Source organism: Chiloscyllium punctatum, chromosome 24 (assembly GCF_047496795.1).
Source record: "Chiloscyllium punctatum isolate Juve2018m chromosome 24, sChiPun1.3, whole genome shotgun sequence".
Classification (NCBI taxonomy): domain Eukaryota; kingdom Metazoa; phylum Chordata; class Chondrichthyes; order Orectolobiformes; family Hemiscylliidae; genus Chiloscyllium; species Chiloscyllium punctatum.
In genome coordinates, this window is record NC_092762.1 from 42,051,628 (window position 1) to 42,073,632 (window position 22,005).

The 22,005-nt window shown below is 40.8% G+C and overlaps 2 protein-coding genes across 2 annotated transcripts in view; one reads left to right on the plus strand and one right to left on the minus strand.

Annotated features, from left to right (window-relative positions):
• The window catches only part of LOC140494485 (PALM2-AKAP2 fusion protein-like), a 241,144-nt gene that overhangs the window by 23,920 nt on the left and 195,219 nt on the right, over window positions 1-22,005 (plus strand). The gene's annotated exons all lie outside the window — the stretch shown is intronic.
• LOC140494482 (very low-density lipoprotein receptor-like) overlaps window positions 1-22,005 on the minus strand; it is a 58,834-nt gene that overhangs the window by 10,927 nt on the left and 25,902 nt on the right. The window contains exons 6-10 of the mRNA XM_072593700.1: window positions 20,754-20,972; window positions 15,685-15,803; window positions 9,308-9,447; window positions 7,982-8,123; window positions 3,035-3,169 (exon numbers count right to left, since the gene is read on the minus strand). Of these exons, the coding sequence (XP_072449801.1) occupies window positions 3,035-3,169; window positions 7,982-8,123; window positions 9,308-9,447; window positions 15,685-15,803; window positions 20,754-20,972 (755 nt within the window). The remainder of the gene's footprint in view (window positions 1-3,034; window positions 3,170-7,981; window positions 8,124-9,307; window positions 9,448-15,684; window positions 15,804-20,753; window positions 20,973-22,005) is intronic.

Below are 22,005 nucleotides of genomic sequence, written 5' to 3' on the forward strand. Positions count from 1 at the left end.
TAGTAACTGCACTCCAAGATGAACCTTTACCATCAACTACTACCCTGTCTTCTTCCAGCCAGCCAATTCCTAATCCAAACTTCCAACTCACCCTCAATGCCATACTTCCATATTTTTTGCAGTAGCCTACCATGGGGAACCTTATCAAACGCCTTACTAAAATCCATATACACCACATCTACCGCTTTACCCTCGTCCACCTCCTTAGTCACCTTCTCAAAAGATTTCAATAAGGTTTGTGAGGCACAACCTGCCCTTCACAAAACCATGCGGACTATCCTTGATCACATTATTCCTATCCAGATGTTCATAAATCCTATCCCTTACAATTCTCTCTAAGACTTTGCCCACAACAGAAGTGAGGCTCACCGGCCTATAGTTACTAGGGTTATCCCTACTCCCCTTCTTGAACAAGGGGACCACATTTGCTATCCTCCAGTCTTCTGGCACTATTCCTGTAGACAACGAGGACATAAAAATCAAGGCCAATGGCTCTGCAATCTCCTCCCTTGCTTCCCAGAGAATCCTAGGATAAATGCCATTAGGCCCAGGGGACTTATCTATTTTCACCCTTTCCAGAATTTCCAACACCTCTTCCCTACATACCTCAAAGCCGTCCATTCTAATTCAGCCCAACAAGTCCACACCAACCCTCCGAGGAGCAACCCACCCAGACCCATTTCCCTCTGACTAATACACCTAACACTACAGGCAATTTAGCATGGCCAATTCACCTGACCTACACATTTTTGGATTGAGAGAGGAAACCCACGCAGACACGGGGAGAATGTGAAAACTCCACACAGTTGCCCAAGACTGGAATCGAACCTAGGACCCTGACACTGTGAGCCACCGTGCCCCCCCCACCCCCCATGTGTCTAGATTCTTCTGCAGTTTTGTTAAATCCACCTTATCTTCACACCTAGCTTTATATCAGCAAACTTAGATACATTACATTTAGTTCCCTCACCTATACCACTGGTACAGAATACATACACCGTTAGGATCCAAATACTAATGCGGTCTGTATTGAGTTACTGCATCTCAGGTAGACCATGCAAAGTGGCCTCAGGAAGGTCTATGAGAAGCCAACTTGGGATTCCCATCTCTGACTGTCATACAGGGCACAGTGATTCTGGCTTTGAATAAAATGTGTGCAGATATTAGGTAAGGCAATAGCTCTGAACACAGACTGAAATAATTTGGGTTTTCTCTTTACAGCAGAGAAGGTGGAGGGGGGACTGATGGAGATTATGAGGGGCATGGACAGGCTGAATAGGAAGCAGTGGCTCCCCGTATCTGAAGGGTCAATAACAAGGGGGCATAATTTTAAAGTGGAAGGCAGGAGGATTAGAGGGGATTTGAGAACCGACTATTTCGACCAGAGGGTGGTGGGGGTCTGGAACACACTGCCTGAGCGGGTAGTTGAGGTAGGAAACCTCACAACCTTTAGAAAGTATTTGGATGAGCACTTAAAGTGCCATAACATTTGAAGCTATAGGGTGAGAGCAGGAAAGTGGGAATAATGTACATTTAATGTATTTTTGATGGTACAGACTAGATAGGCCAACGAAACTCTTCTGTGCTCTTTGATTCAATTAGGCTCAGTCATGGTGCCACAGAGGGAAATAACTCATTCTCTTAGCAACCCCTAATGAATGGACCTCAAAGAAGCAGAGGTCTACCAAACCCCAAGACCCAGAGACGCAATAAAAATAGACAATAGACAACAGATGCAGGAGTAGGCCATTCAGCCCTTCGAGCCTGCACCGCCATTCAATATGATCATGGCTGATCATTCCCAATCAGTATCCTGTTCCAGCCTTATCTCCATAACCCTTGACTCCACTATCTTTAAGAGCTCTATCCAATTCTTTCTTAAATGAATCCAGAGACTGGGCCTCCACTGCCCTCTGGGGCAGAGCATTCCACACAGCCACCACTCTCTGGGTGAAGTAGTTTCTCCTCATCTCTGTCCTAAATGGTCTACCCCGTATTTTTAAGCTGTGTCCTCTGGTTCGGCACTCCCCCATCAGCGGAAATATGTTTCCTCCTGCCAGAGTGTCCAATCCTTTCATAATCCTATACGTTTCAATCAGATCCCCTCTCAGTCTTCTAAACTCAAGGGTATACAAGTCCAGTCGCTTCAGTCTTTCCGTGTAAGGCAATCCTGCCATTCCAGGAATTGACCTCGTGAACCTATGCTGCACTCCCTCAATAGCCAGAATGTCTTTCCTCAAATTTGGAGACCAGAACTGTACACAGTACTCCAGGTGTGGTCTCACCAGGGCCCTGTACAGCTGCAGAAGCACCTCTTTGCTTCTATACTCAATTCCTCTTGTTATGAAGGCCAGCATGCTATTAGCCTTCTTCACGACCTGCTGTACCTGCATGCTTGCCTTCATTGACTGGTGGACAAGAACACCCAGATCTCTCTGAACAGCCCCTTTACCTAATTTGATACCATTGAGGTAGTAATCTGCCTTCCTGTTCTTGCCACCAAAGTGGATAACCAGACATTTATCCACATTAAACTGCATCTGCCATGCATCTGCCCACTCACCTAACTTGTCCAGGTCACCCTGTAATCTCCTAACATCCTCATCACATTTCACCCTACCACCCAGCTTTGTATCATCAGCAAATTTGCTAATGTTATTGCTGATACCATCTTCTATATCATTTACATATATTGTAAAAAGCTGCGGTCCCAGCACGGATCCCTGCGGTACCCCACTGGTCACTGCCTGCCATTCCGAAATGGAGCCGTTAATCACTACCCTTTGTTTCCTATTAGCCAACCAATTCTCTATCCAATCTAGTACTTTGCCCCCAATACCGTGCGCCCTAATTTTACTCACTAACCTCTTGTGTGGGACTTTATCAAAAGCTTTCTGAAAGTCCAGGTACACTACATCCACTGGATCTCCCTCGTCCATCTTCCGAGTTACATCCTTACATCATTACAAAATGATTTACAGTGGTCTGTTACTCCAAACTGATATGTTCTCGATTAGGCAGGTATTTATCTTACCTTTTCCACATGTATGTCCAGTCCTGTTGGGTATCACATCATCTGGGCACAGGCACGCGTGGTGTTGCTCAGTGTAAGGTGCAGGCACGCATAGGTACTCACAAGCAGCATGTTCTTCAACACACCAGTTCTGTACTGTTTCACAAAAAAAATTAAACACAAAATGTGCACACATTAGGACCAGAGTAATTTTTGTGTTTAATAGCTAAACACAAACAGCATATTAGCACTGACACAGGATAATAGTGAAAAATCCAATTGTCTTTAGGAAGATGCTGCCTAATGTGCCAATTGCTTTTTCTACTTTGGTTTCAGACTGCACATCTCCCCCTATGCAGGGAAAGTTTGCACCGAATATCTGGAGTATTTGACGGGAGAGGGGATACCAAATATTATACACTATATCTGATAAAACACAGCCAAGTAACACTTCTGCCCTAAGCAGCACAGAGCTCAGTTACACAGAGTGCTTTTTGAGAGTATACAGAAGTTGGGAATGAGTGCTGCTCTGGTACTTTTTGAAAAACATGGGGCGATTCGAGGAGGAGCAGCAAGAGACAGTGAGAACCAGACAGGCATCCAGCCTCAATCCTGATGAAGGACTTTTGCCCAAAATGTTGATTTTCCTGCTCATCGGAAGCTGCCTGACCTGCTGTGCTTTTCCAGCACCACTCTAATCTTGACTCTGATCTCCAGCATCTGCAGTACCCACTTTCGCCAGGCATCCAGAGGCACAAACTAAAATTAATAATTAAATGAAGCACTAGATTTTAAAAGAGGGCGAACTTTTAAGATCACAGATTACCAGCCAAGATCACTCGCTTTCCATTCCTCTTCCTCATGGAAAGTTCAGGATACTTTTTTCATTTTAGGGACCACGAGTTTTGGAAGCATTTCCTGCTACCTAAGTGCAAGCTGCAGATTTCTGAGACACTACTGGAGTTGCTGCACACCGTCAGGAAACCCAAGTGTTTCCCATATCATTATATTTATAAAAGATAGCCATCCCAAAGGATGAGAGTTCAGGATAGTGGGTGAGTGACCATAAAGAGGCAGGAATATAAGCAGTCTTCAGGTTACTCAGCACCAGAGATTGAATGAAGACTGACCAGACCATAGCACCAATCACCAATGGACTGCACAGGGAGTGAACAGCAAAGCAGAGATGCTTAGTCATTATAGGAGACTCCACAGTTGGGTTAATAGATAGGTATTTCTACAGCCTGAACCCCACATGATGTTTTGCCTCCCTTTGCCAGGGTAAAGGAGGTCACAAAGGGCACTCTATTTGAGAATGACATGTACTCAAGGTTAAGTGTTTCTGCCATGGGTCATCTTGGTTTTTGACCTGCAAATCTTTGGGTACAGGGGCCAAGAGGTTGTGGGATTCAGAGTGGAGGACTTGCTTCATTCACTTTGCCTCACTACCACCACTCTACCTCATCATTAACGCATCATAACACAAAGTGGGATGCAGCTTAATGGAATGGTTGTTGCCATTTTGAAAGGTTGGTAGCAACTCCCTCCAAAGCATTAATGTAATTTCTGCTGTGATTCAAGCAGAGTATCTTTAAAGCCAGTCTTTAGAAGTTTCTTTGTCCTTCCCTGAGACACTGGCCACTGAAGAGGGAAAAACTGGACCTGGCAGAGAAAACACTTTTCAACCATGTCCAATCTAATGTAGTTAGTTTTACAGGAGGCAATGGGTGAGACTAGTAATCCAGAGACCCAGATAATGTTCTGGGTACCTGGTTTCATATCTCACCATGGCAGATTATGGAATCTGAATTCAATAAAAATCTGGAATTAAGAGTCTTAACAATTGTTCATTAACATCCGATTCACTAATGTCCTTTAGGGAAGGAAACTGCAATCCTTACTACTGCTTCCATGTGATTCCAGAGCTACAACAACGTAGTTGACTTTAATTGATCTCTGGGTAATGAAGGATGGGCACTAAATACAGTGATGCCTACATCATGTGAATGACTAAAAATCAAAGTTTTGCCTGAAAGCTCATGAAGGACATTTGTTCAATCGTCCTCCTGTTGAACCTGACACAGGCAACACTAGAGGAATTCATCAGTAATATGTGTGACTCACATACAAGTTTCACTGCAGTGCAAAAGTTTTGTGATGTTTATTGCTTTACACTTGCAAAAGGTCTTATTTGCTAACATACATCCTTATGATCTGTAGAGGATTAAGCTAGCAAGGCTGATCCCAGTGTTGGATCTGTTAGTGGAGGTCATTTGACAGAGGTCACTGCCTAGGTATGAAAAGGGTTCAATGTATCCCAGAATGTCGTCTTCATAGGAGCAGAAATATTTGACTGACCACATGGTTTCATATTAGTTTCGTTTTGGCAACATTCAATAACAGACCAAATCTCTTCTCCAGAATTGAAGAGTGGTGTGCAAACCTGGTGCAGAGAGGGCAATCACACTGCAGTCACCCACATATTTAGGTCAGTGTGGTCTACGTGGTCAGTTTAGTTTTGACATAGTGGTGACTGAGGCTAAAGTTTCCCATTTGGATAGTACTCACACCAGTGGGCAATGGTCTTTGAGGAGATGAACAGCCATTTCAATTAAATAATAAATAGTGTGGAAGCGTCACACTGCCTTGCTCAGTTTTGGTCTGAAGGCTACATTTAAGATCTAGCACTGAAAACAGTTGCAGTCATAGTATCACGATGCAATGCAACAGTCTGATCAAGTGTGCCTTCAACCCTCCAAAAGAACCTTTGACATGGTCTTTGTTACTAAGGGATCAACTTAGTTGGTAATCAAATGACCTGACGATACAATTACAAAGGATAGGTGAAGAGCAAGTTGAAAGCTTGGCACAGAGTCTGCAAAGAAATTTAGATAGTGAGTGTTCTAGAGTTAACCATCTTCTGACACTTCAGTGACCTTCCCTCCATCATTCGTCAGTTGCAGGGATCTTTACCAATAATATTCAGCACTACGCGCAAATCCTGATACTAATGAAATCTACACCAAGTACAGCAAGGCTTAGACAGAGCACAATACATTAGCATGCAGGTAAAGCAAGTAATTGGAAAGACAAACTGAATGCTGTCCCCCCTCACAGTAAAGTAGTTAAAAATCTACTCCAACTGCATTGGTGAGTCTGCGCCAAGAGAAAGGTTGAGCAAGTTGGGTCTGTACCTCATTGGGGTTTAGAATGAGAGGCATTCTCACTGAGGAAGATTCAGACTTTAAATGGAACAACACCGACACCTCCCCTTTGATTCCTTTGAGGAATCTAGAATAGCAAGGGCTTCTCAGTCATGACTGAAACATGCAGTATTTTATTCCTTCAATGGGTAATTAGCCTGTGGAAATCTCTTCCGGAAAGCAGCAGAGGCTGAGTAAGACAAAGTCTTGATCTAAAAGGGAGAGTGGGCAACAAAGTGGATTGGATCAGATCAGAACCATTTTATTGAAGGGTGGACCAAGCTTCAAGAGCAGAATTGCCTACTCCTACTCTTTATGATGGTGGAGTGCTAGAGTTACTCAAGTTTACTTCACTCAGCTCTTGTAATAATCAAGTGCCACAGCTCAGACCAAAAACTAAATGTGCATTTCTGTACAGTCAAATCACTTTCACTAAGCAGGACAACCCATCTCAAAAACTTAAATACTTCATGGCTATTAAAGACAATGTTTGTTCTAACAGATTAAAATAGAGGTTTGTATGCTTTACATCGAATTTATCAGTTTAAGAAATGCAGAACACTCAATAACAATCTCTTAAAAGGATGGTTTTAAAATTTATACTTTAAAATTTAGATGAAAATATAGAAAGCATGGTTAGTACGTTCACAGATGACATCAAGATTGGTGGTATAATGGACACTGAAGGTGGTTATATAAGGTTACAAAGACACCTTGGTCAATTGGGTCTATAGGTTGAAGAGTGGCAGATAGAGTGGAATTTGGATAAATATGAGGTATTGCATTTTGGTAAAACAAACAAAGGTAAGACTTATACAATTAAAAGTAAGGCATTGGGTAGTGTTGTACAACAGAGAGAGCTAGGGGTTCACGTACACAATCCTTTGAAGTTTGCATCACACAGACAGGCAGTTAAAAAGGCATTTGGCACACTTGCCTTCATTGCTTTGAGTAGAGGAAATGTTAAGGACATTGATGAGGCCTCTTCTGGAATGCTGTGTTCAGTTCTGGTCTCCCTGTTAAAGGAAGGATTTTAAGTTGGAGGGAGTTTGGAGGAGATTTACCAGGATGTTGCTGGGATTGGAGGTTTGAGTTACCAAGAGAGACTGGATAGTCTGGGACTTTTTCCACTGGAGCATAGGACGTTGAGAGGTGACCTTACAGACATTTATAAAATCATGAGAAGTATAGATAAGGTGAATGGCTGGTGTCTTTTCCCTCGGTTAGGGGATTTCCCCAAGACTTTTTTTTTAAAAAAGGTGAGAAGAGAAAGATTTTAAAAAGGCATGAGGGGTCTTTTTATTTTTAAAACAGAGTGGTGTAGGAATATGGGCCAAATGCTGGCAAATGGGACTACGTTTATTTAGAATATCTGGACGGCATGGATAGATTAGACCGAAGAATCTGGTTCCATGCTGTATAATCTCGATGTCTGTGTGGAATGAACTTCCAGAGGAAGTGGTGGAGGTGGGTACAGTTACAACATTTAAAAGAAATTAGGCTAAGTACCTGAATAAGTAGTGTTTGGAGGGATATGGGCCAACTGCAGGCAGGTGAGACGAGACTAGTTTGGGATTATGGACGATATGAACAGGCTGAACTGAAGGGTCAGTTTCCATGCTGTATGATTCTACAGCTGGCTTTGTACATTATTTTAAGGAGCAATATTACAAAAGAAAAGGCAAAAAGCTTTTGAGTGACATCGGTAATCCATACTTGGGAGAGAGAATCCTACAAGTTGTTCAGTTAAGACAAGCTCTCATACCAATTGGCTGCATCAGCCTGTGAAACACGACAAGACCACGTGGTTCAGTGAGATTTGGGGTCAGAACCGTCAGATTCGCTCCTCCAAACCGGTTAATGCTGTACACGGCCTTACCATCCACATCTGACCAATAGGCACGATCCTGGAGACAAATGTTTCATCATGTCAGATGAATGCAGAATTCAAGCTAAACTAGGGACTTCATGTGACTCATTTAGATTAATGTACTACAAGAATAAATAAAACTGAAGTTTCACATACTTTTCAGTTAAAACACCTCTCTGCACATGATTGAGGATATTACAAGTCCTTTCTCAGTTGGAGAGCAATGTTTCAACTTAACTCTCTCAACAGAAAATGTAAATATCTACATAATTTGCAAGAAGATCCATGCAATTGAAAGAGAATCATCATTGGACACAGGACTCTTTACAAGGTTCCATTCATATCCCATACTTTTCAATTGTCCTTTCAAGCAATTATTTCAGCTCCTTTAAAATTAGTCTTAAGGTGTTTTAAATGTAAAGATAATTTACATGGGATAATTTTGCTGAGCTCCAGTTGCACCCAAAAATGCAGCTGTAACCCAAATGAATGGCAGAACAGGCTCACTCCTGTTCCTATGTTCTTTCCGTATCTTTGTAACATCAGACTCACCGAGTGTTTACTCAGTGCACTAAAAACTGTGTAACATAGAATAGTACAATATAGTACAGGCCCTTCGGCCCTTGATGTTGTGCCGACCTGTGAAACCAGTCTGAAGCCCACCTAACCTACACTACTCAATTTTCATCCATATGTTTATCAAATGACCATTTAAATGCCCTTAAAGTTGGCGAATCTACCACTGTTGCAGGCAGAGCATTCCATGCCCTTACAACTCTCCGATTAAAGAACTACCTCTGACATCTGTCCTATATCTATCACCCCTCAATTTAAAGCTATGTCCCCTCGTGCTAGCTATCACCATCCCAGGAAAAGGCTCTCACTGTCCACCCTATCTAACCTCGGATTATCTTCTATGTCTCAATTAAGTCACCTGTCAATCTTCTCTCTAACGAAAACAACCTTGGTTACTATCTTCCCTAACCTCATCTGGCAATGTTAGACTCTGGGAATGACAAAAAGATGGGAAAGAACTACTGTAAAATTCCAACCCTTCTGCCTAAGATGGTCAAAACAAACTGCAAGAAACATAAAAAAGGACATGCTAAAATAATTCCAAAGAAATTAATGGAAATAGTTCCACATTAAATTATTCCTGTGCTATTTTGATTATTAAATGCAAGTGAAAGAACCTGAGATTCTAAGAATGGCGATACTTACCTCAAACACTGCCAGCCCGAATGGATTTGCCAAGTACTTTGGAGAGTGAAAGACACTTCTGTGATATAGTCCATCCAGATCAGTGTAGTAAAGCTCATGGAGATCAGAGTCCACCCAGTAAAGGCGTTTCTTTATATAGTCTGAAAATGATGTATAGAAACTTTTAACTTTGTTGATACTTGAAGGATTACAAAAGGCTTGTTTCCATTTATTTCTACAATGCTCCTTAAAGAGACTGACTCCTTGCAGAAATCAATTCCAAATAAGCTCAGACATTGAACATATAGACTGACTATATGTTTTGGGAAGGATCACATTTGTACCTTATTCTATCGTTACTTTCTGGTTCCAGGCTTCCATGATTTCTGGATTTTATTTTACTATTCACAAGCATGTAGTTAAAACATGTATGAAATCTAAGTTTTAAATTTTTCAGGACAAGTTCTTCAGAGTTTAGGCAAACTTTAAAAGAATTTCAAGCTCCCCATATGGGTCCATGGCGGCAGAGAATAAAAGGGACTGGAGACAGACCAAAGGTTGAGCACGTTATAGCAAATGGAAGGTCAAAAAGGTTTAAACTTCAGTGAAAAGTGACTGGGCATTTCAGGCTGATGCAGAAGGAAATGGTGCCAAGTGTGACAAGGGAGCAACAAATTGATCAGCGATCATTTCAACTGTGATAGAAATCACGGAAATAGAAACACTACACAAAATGTTTGAGAACATGAACACAAATAGGAGTTTCAGAGAGTGACCACAAATAAGAGTTGAAGGATTTCTAAGGAGGAAGGATTAAGGGAAAGCAAGAAGGACATCAAATCAGGAGAGGGGTAAGCAAACTAAGTTAGAAGTGGGTCAGCGTCAACATTCTGTGTAACTTGCTGTTGCCTGGAGCTTGGAGGTCCTTGTGTGCACTGTTGGAAGTGAAACAATACGTTGGCTCATTGATCGACATGCATATAGGTTCCCAGCAGCTACACAGCCTGTGGTTTAGAGGGAATACTGTTCAGCACAGAGCTTAACACAGGGAAGGAGGGAGAACGGTGTGGTTAGAAATTCAGGGTAGCATAAATGATCAAACTAAAATCTTTAATTTGACAACAACAGACTTTGATTCTAAAATTTCTCCTAGTCAGCATTCCCAATCGAATTCTTCAGAAAGAGGGCAAACATCAGCGCACTTCAGTGGGTAGCATTCTCACCTCTGAATCAGAAGATTATCAGTTCAAGTCCCATTCTAAAGACTCGGGCACCTATCTTAGATGATATTCTACTAAGGAAGGATGGTGTTGTTAGAGAGAGTCTTTTGGGTGACATGTGAATTCAGAGTTACTGCTGTTCTCTCAGGAGAGTATAACATATCCAATGGCACAAGGTAGTTCACTCCTTTCCCTTGGCCAACATCTGTGCCTCAAACCAACATCGCCAAGGCAGATTATCTGATCATCATCACATTGCTATTTTTGGCAGCTTGCTATGCACAAATTAGCTGCCGCATTTCCAAATTTCCAATTGAGACTTCAATGGTGGTAAAGTGCTTTGAAATACAGAAATCATGAAGGTTGACCATAACACCCAAGAGCTGAAATGGGCCATCAGCACATTTAGTTGGCTCTGCCATTCAATAAGATCATTGCAGATCTGGTAATCCTTAACTCTCCTGCCTTATTCCCATATCACCCATACCTTACTGATTAAAAATCTGTCAATCTTGGCCTTGAATGTACTTAATGGCCCAGTCTCAGCAACCCTCTTGTGGTTAAGAATCCTACAGATTCACTATTCTCAGATGAAATTCCCTATCTTTGTCTTAAATGGACAAGCCCTTATTCTGAGATTATTCCATCTGGTCCTCAACTCTCCCACGAGGGGAAACCACCTCTCTGCATCCACCCTGTCAAGCCCCGAAGAATCTTATGTTTTAATAATTTCTTTGCTTATTCTTTTAAACTCCAATAAGTACAAACACAACCTAATTTAACCTTTTCTCACAAGAAAATCTCTATTCTGGAATCAACCCAAGGAACCCACTTCAAATGCCAGTATATCTTTCCTTTGATAAGGGGACCAAAACTGTTAACAGTATTCCAACTATGTATGATGAGTGACTTGTAAAGTTTTAATAAGACCTCTCTATTTTTATATTTCATTCCCTTTGCTTTCCCCATTTCCCACTGCACTTAGATATTAGCTTTTCATGATTCACGGATAAGGACTCTCAAAGCCTTCTATGCTGCAACTTTTTGCAGCATTTCTCAAGTAAATAATATTCACCTCCTCTATTCTTACTGCAAAGTGCATAACCTCATTTCCCACGTTAAGTTTGTAACCTACTCACTCACCAATCTAGAACTCTCACATCATTCTCATTACTTGCCTTCCGGTCTGTTTTGTGATATTCACAAACTTGATTATAGTACATTCACATCCATCAAATAAGACTTTAATACATATTATAAATAATTGTGGCCCCACCACTGATCCCTGCAGCATTCCAATAGTTAAATGTTCCACCCTAAAAATGTGCCCTTAATCCCAACTATCTTCTATTAGTTAACTATCCCTCTATGCTAATACACTACACCACCAGCATTGTCTCTCATATTGACTATTAAATAAATAATTGCGGGTCTATCTAGATTGAGAAGTCACAGTTTTAGGATAAGGGACAGCACATTTAAAACAGATGGAGGAGAAATTCTCTCTCTCAAAGAGTCATGAATCTGTGGAATTCACTACACTAGAGCGGCACAGTGGCTCAGTGGTTAGCACTGCTGCCTCACAGCACCAGGGTCCCAGGTTTGATTCCACCCTCTGGCGACTGTCTGTGCCGAGTTTGCCATTCCTCCAGGTGCTCAGGTTTCCTCCCACAATCCAAAGATATACAGGTCAAGTGAATTGGCCGTGCTAATTTGCCCATAGTGTTAGGTGTATTAGTCAGAGGGAAGGACCTGTTTCCACATTGAAGGGCATCTAATCTAATCACCCCAGAGTGTGGTGGATACTGGACAGGTGAGTAAATTTAAGGAGCAGATAAACCAATTTTTAATAAGTAATAGGTTGATGGGTTATGAAAAACAGGCAGGAAGGTGGAAGTGATGCAGAGATAAGTTCAGCCAAGACATTATCAAATGGCGGAACAATTTGCAGGCTGAATTCCTACTCCTGCCCTTAGTTTGGATGTAGCCTTATGTGCAATATTTTATTGATCATCTTTTCTTAAAAAAATTACATATACATTATCTTGCCTGCTTCTTCCTTCCTCTAAGAACACTAAGTTTCTCAGGTATGATTTCTCTTACATGAAGCCACATTGACTCTGTTTGATCACATTAGGTGTTTGTAAATGCTCTGATTTTACATCCTTTATAATGGAGCCAAGGATTTTCCCAATCACAAAAGTCTACCTTTTTTTGGCTCCTTTCTTTGAATAAGTGTATTACATTGTCAGTTTTACAACTCTCTGGGAATGTCAAAATCTAAGGGTCTACAGTGCATCCATTTTTGTCTGTGGCTACTTCCTTTAAAATATCAGGTTATATCATATCAAAACCAGGGGACATAATGGCATTTAATCCCATTACTTACACTAGTATTTTTTCTCTAGTGATAATTGTTGTATTTATTTCCTTGCCCAATTTAGAAAACTGATTATTTTGTATTTTTGGAATGTTATTAATGTCCTCTAGTATGAAGACCGATACAAAGTATTTCAGAAAATTTCTCTACCACTTCTTGGTTTCCCGTTGTTATTCATCAGCCTCATTCTCCAAGAGGTCCATTTTCATTTCGGCCTCTCTCTTCCTTTTCTATATACTTAAAGCTCTTACCGCCTGTTTTTATATTATTTGCTAGTTTGCCCTCTGTTTATTTTTTCCCTCTATTACTTCTTTGATCATATTTCCTTGAGTCATTCAGCACAAAAACAGACCCTTCAGTCCAACCTATCCATATTGACCAGGTTCCCTAAACTAAACTTAGTCCCATTTGCCTGTGTTCCTGTAAACCCTTCTTATTCATGTACCTGTCCAAATGCCTTTTAAATGTTGTAATTGTACTCACTTCTACCACTTCCCCTGGCAGCTCATTCTATATATGTACCACCGTCTCTGTTAAAATGTTGCCCCTCAGGTCCCTTTTAAAATCTTCCCACCTCAACCTAAATCTTCTAGTTTTGGACTAACCTACCATGGGGAGACAACCTTGGTTATTCACCTTATCTATGCCCCTGAAAATTTTAGAAACCTCCATCAGCCTCCTACACTCAAGGGAAAAAAGTCCCAGCCTATCTAGTCTCACCTTATAGCTCAAACCTTCCAGTCTCAATAACATCATTATCAATCTTTTTTTACACCCTTTCAGGTTTAATAACATCCTTCCAATAGCAGGGCAACCAGAATTGTATGCAGTACCCCAAACACGGGCTTACAAATGTCTTGTACAGCCATAACATGACATCCCAAACCTGTACTCAATGCACTGACCGATGAAGGCAAGCGTTCCAAATGCTTTCTTCACCATCCTATCTACTTGTAATGCCACTTTCAAGGAACTATCTACCCACACTCCTAGGTACCTCTGTTCCACAACACTCCCCAGGCCTCTAAAATTATCTGTGTAAGTCCAGCCCTAGTTTGTCTTACCAAAATGCAACACTTCGCATTTATCTAAATTAAACTCCCATCTGCCATTCCTCAGCCCAAGCCCACTGTTAGATAACCTTCTTCACTGTCCACTATACCACCACGTTTTCTATCATCAACTAACTTACTAACCATGCCTCCTATATTCTCACCCAAATCATTTATATAAATAACTAGCAACAATGGACCCAGCACTGATCCTTGCAGCACAAAGATGGTCATAGGTCTCCAGTCTGACCAATGCTCCATGTCCACCCTGTCTCCTACTGTTAAGCCAATTTTGCATTCAATTGGCTAGCTCTTGCTGGATCACATGATCTAACTTTACTATCATGTGTAATCTTGTCGAAGGCCTTGCTAAAGTCCATGCAAGCACATCGATCGCTCTGCCATCATCTATTTTCTTGATCATTTCAATCAGATCTGTGAGACACAATTTACCAAGCACAAAGCAATGCTGATTACTCCCAATCAGTCCTTGCCTTTCCAAATGCACGTAGAACCTGTCTCTCAGAATTCCCTCCAACAACTAACCCATCACTGATGTTAGGCTCACCAATCTGTAGTTCCCTAGCTTTTCCTTGCAGCCTTTATTAAATAATGGCACCATATTAACCACCTTCCAAGTCCTTTTGGCATGTTATCCATGGCTGTTGATGATATAAATATCTAGGGGCCCCACGATTTCTTCTCTATCTTCCCACAATACCCTGGAATACACATGATCAGGTCCTGGGGATTTATCTACCTTTATGTGGTTTAAGGCCTCCACCACCTCTTCTATAATGTGGACTTTTCTCAAGACATCACTACTTATTTCCCAGAGTTCCTTAGCTTTCACATCTTTTTCCACGGTAAATACGGATGCAAAATGTTTGTTTAAGATCTCACCAATCTTCTGTCGCTCCACAGAGAGCCTCATTAATCATTATGGGGCCTTCTCTCCCTAGTTACTCTTTTGCCCTTAATATAGTTGTAGAATCTTTTTGGATTCTCTTTTACCCTCTCTGCTATAGCTATCTCAAGTCCCCTTTTTGCTCTCCTGAATTCCCTCTGAAGTGCACTCCCATATTGCCTATATTCCTCAAGAGATTCACTTGATCCCAGTTGCCTACAACTAACACACGCCTCCCTTTTCTCTTGACCAGAGCCTCAATATCTCTAATCATCCAGTTTTCCCTACTCCTGCTAGCCTTACCCTTCACACTAACGGGAACATGCTGACCCTGTTACCTCACTTAAAAACCTCCTACTTGCCAGATGTCCCTTTACCTGAAAACAGTCTTCCCCTCTAAAACCTTTTAAAGCTTTCGTAATCCTCTGGTTTGCATTAGTCTTTGACATATTGTATGTTGTTTTCTTTAAATTTGATGATTTTCTTAACTGCCTTGGCTACTAACGGTTGGTTTAGCCCCTTCCTGGAACCATGTTTTCTCACTGGTATACACTTTTGCTGTTAATCCTTAATCATTTTCTTAATCATCCACTGTTGTTCTTCAAGGGTCTTACCAGCAAACCACTTTCCCAATCTACTGCTGCCAACTCTTATTAAAGTTTAGAATAGTTGTTTCCCACTCAAGTTTCTCATTTTCAATCTGAATACTAAATTCTATGTTATGGTCACTCTTCCCTTGGGATCTTTAACTGAGATAATTTACGCAATCTGCCTCACTAGACATTATTTGATCCGGTTAGATCCACAACATAAAGAGTCTAAGTAACACATAGGCTTACCCAATGCAATCCCAGTTGGCTTCTCAATTCCAACACTGACTAATATCCTTCTGCCAACTCCATTCATCCCCGCCTTTTCAATTTTTGCTGGTTTTCCTACATCGACCCAGTATAAGAACCTGTTGAGAGATGAAGAGACTCTAAAACATAGTGAGATGCAACGGCAGCAGATTGGAATGGTTTGACCACACATTACCAAGTTCAATTGAGAGCATTAAGAAAGGCAGAAAATCGATATGATGTTTACGGTTTGTTAAGTACAGTTGGTACCTCAGTATCAAAATATATACTTATTGACAATTTCTCAATGCAATTCCATTATTTAAGTGAGACATGTGAGTTAATCCAAGAACTGGCAGACCAGTCTGTTTGGAGGGTAAAACTGAGGTGGAGGAGGGGGAGGGAACAGGGTGGACAGATGCTGTGTTCTGTAATTATTATGGACATCGACTGATCTTTTGGACAAATATGAAGTTAAAGACAAACCGCCATCAGAAATAAACATGCTTAACTTCTGTGAGGAGTGACTAATGTCCAGGAAAGGGAATGTTTTAGATATTGCTTACGTGGATTTCAGAAGATATTTTGACAAAGTTGCATATCACGAACCATTCATCAAAATAAAACCATAGAATTGGAATCAAATTATTACATCTCAGGAAGCTTTCGGAGACAGTACAGACTCACTTGAAAATTATCCAGGGCTTTAAAGGGTGAAATTACAAGGACTAGTTCAACAGACTCTACCTAAATTTCTCTAAACATAGAAGGTTAAGGGGTGATTTGATTGCATGTTTAAGATGGTTAAAAGATTTAACTGGACAAGCGGAAATAGACTACTTTTTAATTGCAGAATTCAGAACAAGGGTACACAAAATTTAGATCACACTAAAGTTCTTTCAGAGGTGATGGTAAGGAGAACTTTGTCACAGAGACTATTGCTGCTCATTATTTCTCTCTGAAAAACTTGTGGAGACTGAGGTGGTGTGAGATAATAGTTAACTAACATTCCAACTGACATTCTTAGCATTTTTTGTGAAGCAAGGTGTCTGGAGTAAATGAAGTGGTGATGCAATCAAACAGCAAAACAGGCTCAAGGGAATAAACAATTGACTTCTATCGTAATATTCTGTCAGATTTGTTATCATTTTAATCTCCACAATGAGAAAGTTGTGGATTAAGAATGACTTCTGGTCTGCAACAGAATGGAAGAAACAAATGTTATTGTACAAGTTAGAGATACACTTCAAGGTTGATTTAAAAATAGAGTTAACTTCTAGATGCCCTTGAAAGCCAAACTGATGAATTAAGAGATTACATGATTAGACACAAGTTCAATACCAGAATTAACCTTCCATTATCAGCTATTAAAGCTGCTTTCAGGGGAGACTAACCACATGATTTTGTAATGCAATGATTCACAGTTTTGTAAGCAGGGAAAGTGAATGGGAGGCCAGGAGTTGGACATTCAGCAAGTTTTAAACATTCTAGGTCTGCTAAGTTGAAATTGTTTATAATTGCTTGGTTTAGTTGGTTAAAAACAGAAGAAATACAATTACTTTCATGATCACCAAGTTAGGGAGGAACTCATGTTCCTGATTTTCAACTGTGCCTGCTGAGGAAATCCAGCTTAACCATTAGGGTCAGGTCATCCATGATCCCCAGTAGGATTTTTGTCTCGAGAGCTCACAAAACATCCCTTGCCACCAGAAGACTACATGATAAAGAACAATGCCCCCATACATGTCCATATTTAAAGCAAACCAGAGGGTACGATTGCCTCTTTGTTTAGTGACACAGAACATGAATCTCAGGTTGTCAGGTGGAAAGATTGAACAAGGAACTAACCTCTATTTGAGTGCTAGAACACCTTTTATATTTAACACAATGTTAGGCATTTAGAGATAATGTGTAACATGGTTTGGACAGAGAATAAACCTCTGTATTCTGTTCCAGCACTATCTTCTTTTCACCGACCTTTTCTTTCAGTTGACTAAAAGTAATACTCTCAGAAACAGTAATTGTCATTCATTCTTGTGGTTCACACTTTCTATTGTGCAACAGAATGGTGAAAGCCAGTTTGTAACATCAGTCACATGTGAGAATTAAGTATAATATTTAGAAATGAGAGTCTTGCTCTTCAGGTCAAGACTTTATAAATTATTTGTTATCGGAGTGTTATATTTATTCATGAATATAAACAGCAACACAACAGAGATCCAGTTGGTGATTTGAACTTTGATATAAAGAAGGGCTAGTTTCCTTCAAAGCAATTGTGTAAGGATAAGTGTTATATTTCTGCTTACAGTGGGATATATCAGTGGGCGTTTGTGTTTCAGAGTTTGTTATTTCTTATTGAATCCAGTTTTACAGTGTGGCAACTTGTGCATAACTAAGCTTGATTTTCATCCTATCCACTAGTTCACTCTTGACTGGAGGGATATGGGCCGGGTGCTGGCAGGTGACACTAGATTGGGTTGGGATATCTGGTCGGCATGGCCGGGTTGGACCGAAGGGTCTGTTCCCATGCTGTACATCTCTATGACTCTGACTATATTGCGTATGTTGTCATTATCTTAGATTTTTTTTTCTACGTGTTCCTGGGGCATTTATTGCACATCTCTAATTGCCCTTGAGGTGGCAACAATGAGTTGCCTCTTTGAACATTTACAGTCCTTGGGATGTTGGGACACCCAAAGTGCTGTTAGTAAAGGAGGTCCAGGACTTTGATCAAGTGACAATGAAGGAATGATGATAGAGTTCCAATTTAGGGGAAGCAATGGCAGAATGGTGTTTATAGCTAGACTAGTAATCCCGTTACCAAGGACATGTCCTGGGTAACCTGGCAGAAGTTAGAATTTGAATGCTGTAAAATCTGGAATCAAAAGTCCAATGACCATGAAACCATTGACACAGAAACAAAAATCACTAATAACCTTTAAGGAAGGAAAATCTGCTATCCTCACCTCCTGTGGCCTGCATGTGAATTCAAACCCACAGCTGTAACTGTGGTTAACTCAACTGCCATCTGAAATGGCAAGCCATTCAGTTGAACTAAACTGTTGAACAGTTACAAAAAAAAAAGGAGTGACCACAGGACAGACCATCCGCATTGACGTGGGCACCAGCCCCGTCAACCCTGCAAGGTTTGGGCACAAGTGCCAAAATTGGGAGAGCTACCTCACAGTTATGTCAATCAACCGCCTGACATATTCATACTCAGGAAATATACTGCTGCTTCCTCAGTGTCAAAATCCTTGATCTCCCGATCAAAGAGCATTAGGGGGCACCTACACCAAATGTACTAAAGGATTTCAAGGAGGCAGCTCAGCACCACCTTCTAATGGACAACTAAGAATGGGCAGTAAATGCTGGCCCAGCCAGGGATGCACATCCCATGATTGAAGTTTTTCAAATGATGTGTAGTTTAGAGAAAAACTTGCAGCTTGTAATGACCCCATGCTTCGGCTATCTTCATCTTTTGTCAGTGGTAGAGGTCATGGGTTTGGCAGATGCAATTTCCAAAAATCAAATTGCAAGCAGTAGTAGGAATTGAAAATTATTATGTCTACAAGTTCTTGTTTAGTATTTAACAATTTCATAGTTAGTTTGGCTTCTACTAAAATAAAATAGCATACAAAATTTATTCAATCTTTCAAGCCAAATATTCATTGAGCTTAAGTAAAGCTTGTATTAAAAACAAGATTACAGCCCAAGGTTGAGAGGATTCAGTTCACCTACCCATTTAGCGAAACTATCTTGCTGAAATTCAACCTTCTTCACGAAGATTATTATTTGACAATTTTCAGGTACTTGTGGCGTGGTGTGCAGCCATATGGCAAACAGCTAAAATCGCAAAGCATGAAGGGAAAAGAAGCCAACATTATAGCAGTACAAGAGCTGTGGAGGGTGTGTGTGACTACAGTTTAACATGCTAATTTGCTGAGCAACCTTGTAAAAAGGACCTATTAAATATGGAATTGCAGCAAATGTTCCTAAGCAAAAGACTGAAAAGTAACAATGGAGCAGACACTCCTGTGATCAGTAAGCAATTGAAAAAGCGAATGTTGCACATTAAAGGATTTATATGACAAAGGAGGAATTGCAAGAATCAACACAACCACGAACATAGATTTACTGATCAAAAAGAAGGGGTGTGGCAGGGGTCGAGAGAACGGAGGTGTTTCATGCAGAAGGTGGTGCATGTATGAAATGAGCTCCCAGAGGAACTGAAGGAGGTGGGCACAATTACAATAATCAAAAACCATCTGGATGGGCGTGTGAATTGGAAGGGTTTAGAGGGATATGGGCCAAGTGCTTGCAAATGCAACTAGATCAGTTTGGGATGTCTGGTCGCATGAACAAGTTGGACTGAAGGGTCCATTTCTGTGCTGCAAGACTCTAGATACAGAGGGCTCTGAACATTTTTGAAAGGCAGCAGAACCAACTTTACAAGGTGACATCTCATCAGGGAGGAGCGCAGAAACCTACAAGAACCATCCACATGCAAGATGGAGTTAAAAATCACAACACCAGGTTACAGTTTAAACAGGTTTATTTGGAAGTACTAGCTTTCAGAGCACTGATCCTTCATTAGGTAGCTGTGGAGCAACGCTCCAAAATCTAGTACTTTCAATAAACCTGTTAGACTATAACCTAGTCTTGCGTGATTTTTAGCTTTGTCCACCCCAGTCTAATACTGGCACCTCCACATCATGGAATTCATGCAAGATGGATCTTGAACTGGGATCAGTAATGACTCTTCATAAGAAAAGCCTAATCAGCTTCACCTTATTGGGTAATATCCTAAAGCCCAATTTACTGACATGTATCCTTGATCAATAAATACTCATTTATTGCAGGATCCAGCAAGTATGCAGTTATCCACAATTCCAATTGAGCAGAATAGAATTCTGACTCAACAGTTGCTGGGGCTTGGAGTTGAACATTGGCTTACAATAACATACTGCATTATTCCTGCTTTGAGAAAGCATTTAGTGGGATCACTCCAACCAAGTCAAAAATAGACCATTATAGAGGAAATGCTGAAGCAAAAGCATTAGACATACCCCGATTCTGGGTCGACTGCTATAGCTGTAGGCTCTCTTAGGTTCGTACTGAACAGGGTCTTCCTTTTCAATCCATCCAGAGTAGCAAGAGATAAAGTTCTGGCTCTAGGATCAGTCCAGTAGATGTGGCTGTAGATCCAGTCCACAGCAATTCCACCAGGACTTTGCACATCACCCAAAATCTGTCTGATCTCCTTTCTGTTTGGGTCTACTGATTTCCTGTGGGTGAATTGCAGGTTACAGAGGTGTTAAAGTATGAATCACCTAATACAAAAGTCACAATATATTTCCACAACCTTAGCTAATTTACAAGAATCTTTCCAAAAGAACATTGATGCAATTGTTCACTATTATTCACAACAGAATGACGGGCATAGGATGAGACGGCTATTCAGCCCCTTCAAACTTATCCATCATTCTGTGTACCTAAATTTGTATCTCAATTCCATTTGTCCATCTTGGTTCCATGTCTCCAATATCCTTGGAGAACGTGGATCCTAGTTTTCCGATCTTTGGCTGATGCTGACAGTAGTGGAGAGATGACAACTCAGTAGTATTATTGCTTGATTATTAATCCAGAGACTCAGCTAATATCCTGGGGACCTGTGTTCAAACCCCACAATGGTAGAAGGTGCAATTTGAATTCAATAAACAAAGAAATCTAGAATTAAGAGTCTAATGATGATCATGAAACCATTGTTAATTGTCAGAAAAACCCATCGGGTTCACTCATGTCCTTGAGGGAAGGAAATGCTCTTTTTACCTGATCTGACCTAGAGGTGACTCCAGACCCACAAACTGGTTGACTCTTAACTGCCCTCTAGGCAATAAATGCTTACCCAGCCAGCAACGTTTACATCCCGTGAATTAATTTTAAAGAAGTGAGCTGACTTGGTACCAAAAGAAGCAAATTCAAATTCAGTCTTGTAATCACTGAGTGGCAGATTAAAGGGCTACATCAATACTAGGCCCGCAGGCATTTGTTATATTTGTCATTGGAAAGGAAAGGGCACATTCTGAGGAAACTGCACAGAATGAAAACCTATACATTGGGGCGAAAATTGGAAAAAAGACTGGGAAGGTCAAACAGATTGTCGACAAGAAAGGCTTTAAGATCAGGTAGAAGCACTGTTATTGACACAAGTAGTTTGCCAGGAGTCTGGACTAACTACTTGATCAGGAATGAAACAGTTAACATTTACCTTGAAAAACTATGGACTTTTCAAAATTACTAATAGCACAATTTATTAAA